General features: G+C 34.0%; 1 protein-coding gene across 1 annotated transcript; it reads right to left on the reverse strand.

The window, feature by feature from the left end:
* Positions 1-1,682: 1,682 nt before the first annotated feature.
* Positions 1,683-4,110, reverse strand: LOC120134858 (uncharacterized protein At5g41620-like). The gene is made up of 3 exons (XM_039151244.1): positions 3,478-4,110; positions 3,263-3,361; positions 1,683-3,113 (listed from the first exon to the last, which is right to left on the reverse strand). The coding sequence occupies exons 1-3, from the start codon at positions 3,532-3,534 to the stop codon at positions 1,767-1,769; spliced, it is 1,503 nt and encodes a 500-aa protein (XP_039007175.1). The 5' UTR covers positions 3,535-4,110; the 3' UTR covers positions 1,683-1,766.
* Positions 4,111-6,205: the final 2,095 nt, after the last annotated feature.

Consider the following 6,205-nt stretch of genomic DNA (forward strand, 5'->3'; position numbering starts at 1 on the left):
TATCCTAGTTAATAATACAAATTACAAGCCATGTGATGTGTTTGGAGTTTTGTCAAATGTATGTTTCCGAGAGAATTTCCATTCTACAAGATCTGGTGCTGGTAGGATAATGTCACATGGAAGATGGTGACTTTATAATAAAACAAATACATAAGATACCAAGTAACATGTCGGAAATAATTCAAATATAAAAAACATAATATTATTTAATTAATTGTTATTTAATATAAAAAATGGTTAGTCTTAATCCTGGTCCCAAACATCCCCCTGATTCTACCTTTGAAGTCCTCATTATGCTGCATAATTGAGTTGTGGTCGGTCATAATTGTTAAGACTTGGGTTGTCCTAATTTGAGCAAAAAATATATAACAAATCGAGAATATAAGACAACATAAAATAAAGGATAAAACTAGACTTATGTGTATATAATCAAGATTAAAGTTCAAAGAACATGCAGAAGCACTAATTAATTTATCCCAATGATTAAATGGATCGTTGTTGTTTTTAAAGGTTATGGGTTCGAACATCATCGACTGAATTAGGATGATTAAATATTCATTGTCAAATGATTAAAAATATTTAAAACATATACTATTTTATAATCACCTTAACTTAAAAAAAAACATACAGTAAAAAAATAGGATTCCTCATCATATACTACTTTAGAACAAGACATTGTAACCCTTATTTTTTTTCTAGGGTATTAAAGTAGGATTCCTCATCATTGGAACTATAAATTGAGTACTAGATCATTTAACTGTCGACACCCGTATTTTTTTAAGATATAATGACGATAAATATTTCTAACATCTTATTAAAATGTTATTTTAAATCTTATTTTTACATATATTTTAATCTTAATATCTCATTTTTTAGTAAAAAAGTTCATATAGAGATAAAAAAAATTGTTAACCAATAAATAATTTATTAACGTTATATGATATGAATCTTTTTTTATTTATTTTGAATAATATGAACTTATTTACTTTAAAATAAAATATCGATGATCAAAATATTTTAAAGAATAATATAAATTAAAATAATTATTTATTCAAATATTAAACATATTTTTTCACATTATGTATTTTTCCAATCCGATTTAATCTTAAGAGGGTCTTTTAAAATGAAAAGTCACACATTTGAATTTAAAGACAATACAATCAAACTCTTACGCAAGTAATCCCATGATCACTAATGTTTGGATAAGTATTCGTTTTCACCACTGATGTTTGAAAAGTTATTAACGTTATGGTTTGTTACAAAAATGATCACTCGACGTTGTTACAACATCATCTTTCATTTCATCATTGCAGAAGAGCTAAATCAGTCATAGATGGTTCGATTGAATAAGAAGAAGGGGTTGGATTTAAGAAAGTTCGTTGAAGAGGAGGAAGAAAGAGTTGAATTAATAAAATTCAATGATGAATGATGTAGCTTACCCGTGATAAGTTCGGTTGTAAATGATTTGACTAGCACGCAGCTTCATTTGTCAGATAATAAATTTAATTAGTGATAAGAAACGAGAGCAAAGATGGGTGTCAGCGAAAGTATAGTTTGAGGAGAAAATACAACAATAGGATTCTTAAAATGATGCATTAATTGCAATTGTATTCATAATTCATAGCTTTAATTTGCATAAGTCAGCCTCTCAACAACTCGGAGTTGGCCGATTGAGTCAAACATAAGCAAAGAAATCAGCCTTTGAATTCAAGAAAATGCAACAACTCGAGAAAAAACAAATAAATAACAAGTGCTCCTCTCACTTATCAGCTGTGGCCTTCACTTTTTTTGCCAACGAGATTAGGCTTCAACAAAGGCGAGCCAGTCCGGCCGGCCGCCTCCTCGGAATGCATGGACCGACTCCCTTGCCGGGTCGGACTTGGAAAGCTTTGGATGGGAGCTATCCTATTACTAGATAATATGTGATCTCTAAGACTCTTTATTGATCTATATCTTTTTATCTCGTCTTCGTAGCGTTCGTTCGTTTGTCGGTCAAACTCTTCTGGGCTTTCAAGGCTAAAATCCACATCTTTAGAGTTTGAACGTGCTCTTTCTAAGTAAATACTTCCCCATGAAATCATCTCAGAAAGTGATTTCCTCCTCTTATTTTCCTTTTCAATAGGAATCTTCTGTGAACCACCATCAACATAACTTCCGCTACCATAGCTCCATTTGTAGCTCATGTCATTGTTGTCCATGTTTAATTCAATGGATTGAAGATCACTATCACCTGAATCATCTGCTTCGCACTCTTCTCCGTCGACAACATCGACTTTATTGGCAACTTTCTCGACCATTTGACAGGAACCCAAATCGATATCCTTCAAATAAGCTTCAAGCTCTTTGATCCTCTGCATATTCAATGAACCACCACCATTTTCTTCGCCTTGTTTGGTGCCTAGGTAGGTCTCAAGTTCATTCCTCAACTTTTCGACGGCGGCATTCTTCTCCTCGAAGTGATATTTAGCTTCAGAGAGCTTCATCTGGACTCGCTCCTCGCGTAACACTTCGGCAAGCCGAAGCATATCCCTTTCCTTCTCCATTTCTTCCTTCGCTTCAGCAGACTCTCGTTGCAGTTCTTCGATCTTAGATTGATCTTCTCCGATTCCTCGAGCCAACTCATCGCAGACTTGCTCGAGAATCTCTTTGGCTCTCTTCTCGCTTTCGAGCTCTTTCGTTGCCTTGGACAGTGATGCAGCTGTATCAGCCAATTCCTTTCCGAGCTTCTTGTTCAATCTCTCAGTTTGCCTCCTGAGTTTCTTCTCCACCTCGAGCTCTTCGGCGATGCACGCTATGGCGCCGCGGATTCTCTCGCGCTCTCTCCTCTTCCAAGCAGCCTTTTCCTCGGCGAAATGTCTCATGAGATGCTCGATTCCATTGCGGTTAGATCGTTGATCTCGAATCAATTGATCGACATGGATTCGTGCTCGGTTAAGTTCAACATGTAATGCCGAGACTAATGACATGATCGACGAATCTTCGAAATTAGAAACTCGATTCAAGATTTTAACGATTTCTTTAGAGATGGCTAAGCCATTCCTGACATCCTTTAAACGAGTTCTGATTCCAATTACGCATCCACCATGACTTTTACCTCTAGAATGAGCTTCAATCTGCATTCATGGCATAACATCAGTACCAATATCTTTTACTTATTTTCCCCCAAATTTTCTGGGAAAATAAGGGTTCAGCCCCAAATTTATTGTCTAAATTCTCAACACAATCAAGAACCAAAATAGTTTTTGGAAAATTTCTTTATCACCTCCATGCTCCCAAACTTATAGTCGGTAACTAGAAGCTTTTGAGAATCGATTGAAGCTCTTCTTCTCCTGTTAGATTTGGCTCTGCCTCGATCCGTTTTCTATGAAATTCAACAGCAAAACAACCAAATAAAAAATACCAATGAGATTTTCACAAGAAATGTTTTCTAGAACTTCAAAATGATACAAAGAATAAGAGAATAACTAAAAACCCCACCTCTGAAAAGGGACTGTAAGACGGATCAGGCAAATTTTGCGGCAAATCATGAGGCATTTTTGCAACTCTAGGCGCTTTTCTCCTCTTATCTTTCTTCTCCAATACTTCCTTACGCTTGAGTCTGTAGTTTTGGATCAGAGATTATGAAGAAGATGACGACCAGTCTCGTTTTCTTATCTTACCATGGTGTTGTTGCCATGACATTGTAGATTTCAAAATTTTGATGTAATTTCGATATCATTCGATATCTCATTGAAGATTTAAGAGAAAAAAATCATAATTTTCGAAGATCTCTTTTATTGTTTCATGAATGGGAAGTAAAAAAAATCTCAAGAGGAAGAAGAAGAGAGATTAAAGAGTAGGCATCTTTTCTGTTTAGGTAAGTCCCTGCCGAACTTGTTGCCTTGAATTCATCAAAGAAAGTGACAATCAATCAAAGATTCTTCTTCTTCTCCAGGATTTTCCAGAAAGGAAGAAACAGTATACAATAAATACAATGAAAAAGGAAGATCAGAAAAAGCTTTTCTCAAGAAGTGGGCAGCTGTCAACAACAACAATTGTCAAAAGATTTGACAGAGAAAATAAAAGAAAGGCAAAGATTTCAGCTGTTTGTTTTTGAAGCGTTATTTATGATTTTATCTTCTCGTCTCCATACGTGTATATATAGTCTCATTATTGTTTTCTATTACGTGAAGAGATTATAGAATAATATCGATTTTAAATATTTAATTATTTAATAATAAATAATTAATCATCTTTGTAGACTTTCTTATTTATCTGGTCTATCAAAAATATTATTTTATTATTATTATTATTATTAATTTTGTTTACAACTTTTGCATGCCCAACACTTGAGTCTCAGAGCTCATTACAAGTGACCCAGCTATCACCTAGAAATCCAACTGAAGCCCAATGGAGATATCCAACCCGGTTACAATTTAATCTAGACCCAACTAGAATACGATTGATCCAGGCCTACCTGGATTCGACCCGCACAACATTCGACCCGAATCCAAACCCAAATTCAAAACCGACTCGGTTCCCTAGGGTTTCTGAAACCCTAACCCTAAAGATATGATGTCTATTGCTGCCTGTTCTCCACTGTCACCGTCGAGCTGTTCTCGCCTGCTGCTTCCATCCTACAGTGACTGAGTCAATCAACATGCTATCAATCAAAAATAAAAAATGGAAAACAAATCAAGTCCAAAATCCCGAGGGATTTATCAGATCCATCAAGCATGCAAATAAAAAAAAGAGGAGATATCAGGGGACCAATCGGTGAGAGGAGAGAAAAAAAATGAGAGAACAAAAAATCGAAGGAAAAAAAGAGAAATCCTTACTTATTCGAACCCAACCCCAAAAAAAATGAGAAAACCTATTCGAACCATTGGAAGTAAACAAGAAAAAGAGAGAGAAAGAGGGTTCTTACCGCTGTTCGAAGCATCGGGAAGCCCGAGGGTCGCCATTCCTCTAAGATTTTGAAAGGTATAAAGTTAGATCTAGGGCTCTAGGGGTGTTTCTAGGCTAAACCAGTTAGAGATGTGAGTTGAGGGTAAGAAGACGAACATGTTGGGGTGGTCTGGGTTCTCCGACCATCGTGAGCCGCCGGGAGCTCCATCGACGAGGTCGTTTTTCTTTCCTCCGATGAGAGAGTTGAGAGAGTTTTTTTTTCTCTCTCTCTCTCGGTTTCTGAAGAAGAAAAGAAATTAGGGATATGAGAAATTGAAAGTAATTTTGGGGCTTAAATATGCAGCACAAAATGGTGTCGTTTTGGCACCCCTTTTTTCATGTTTTTGGGTTTGGGGAAAATAGTGGGGTTAGTCCTTATGTTTTGTAATTTCATCGAGTTTTTTATTGTTTTGGGGTTAAATAGTACTTTAGACACCTAGTCTTTTGTATCATTTTATTTTGGCCATTAATGAACTTTGAGACATCTTAATTTGAGCTCTTATCTTTCTATGTTTACTTTTTAGTCACTATCTCATGTATTATATCATTTTCTGTTTATGTTTTAATATGATCATGCTATTTGTAATTGTTTCATTTTAGTCACTGTTTGGTATTTGGTTTAATTATTGTTTAGTCCTCTATATTTCTGGTTATTTATTTTAGTCCTAAATATAATTTATGGGTTATTTATATTTCTAGTTCTTGTATTATTTAACATTTGCGATTTGGGCTCTGGTTTATTTTATAATTACTATTTAGCCTTTTTAGTTTCTGTTAATACCATTTTAGTTCCTAAGTTTCTATTTTTTCTATTTTAGTCCTTTAAATGTTTGTTTTTGCTATTTTAGTCCTTAAAGTTTTTATTTGTACAATTCTAGTCCTTTAAATTTCTATTTTTTCTATTTTATTCCTTTAAGTTCTTATTTATGCTATTTTAGTCCTTTGATTTTATGTTCTTTATTTTAATCCTTTAAGTTTTTATTTTTGCTATTTAGGTCCTCAAGTTTCTATTTTTGCTATTCTGGTCCTCAAGTTTTTGTTAATCCTATTTTGTCCTTTAAATTTTTATTGTTTTTTTTAATCCCTTATGAATGTATAAATTTAACATAGTGTATATTTTTAGGTATAACATTAAAATAAATGTTATTATTTTATGTTGTAAATATTTTATTTTACATTTCTCATCGCATTTGTTTCTATTATATTTCCTTAAATATTAATATTATTCGAATATTTCAAGAACACATATGCTTAGAATGAGCTTGGAAAGCGTCACTTG

The sequence above is a fragment of the Hibiscus syriacus genome, unplaced genomic scaffold (genome assembly GCF_006381635.1).
Source record: "Hibiscus syriacus cultivar Baekdansim isolate YM2019G1 unplaced genomic scaffold, ASM638163v2 tig00001818_pilon, whole genome shotgun sequence".
Lineage (NCBI taxonomy): Eukaryota > Viridiplantae > Streptophyta > Magnoliopsida > Malvales > Malvaceae > Hibiscus > Hibiscus syriacus.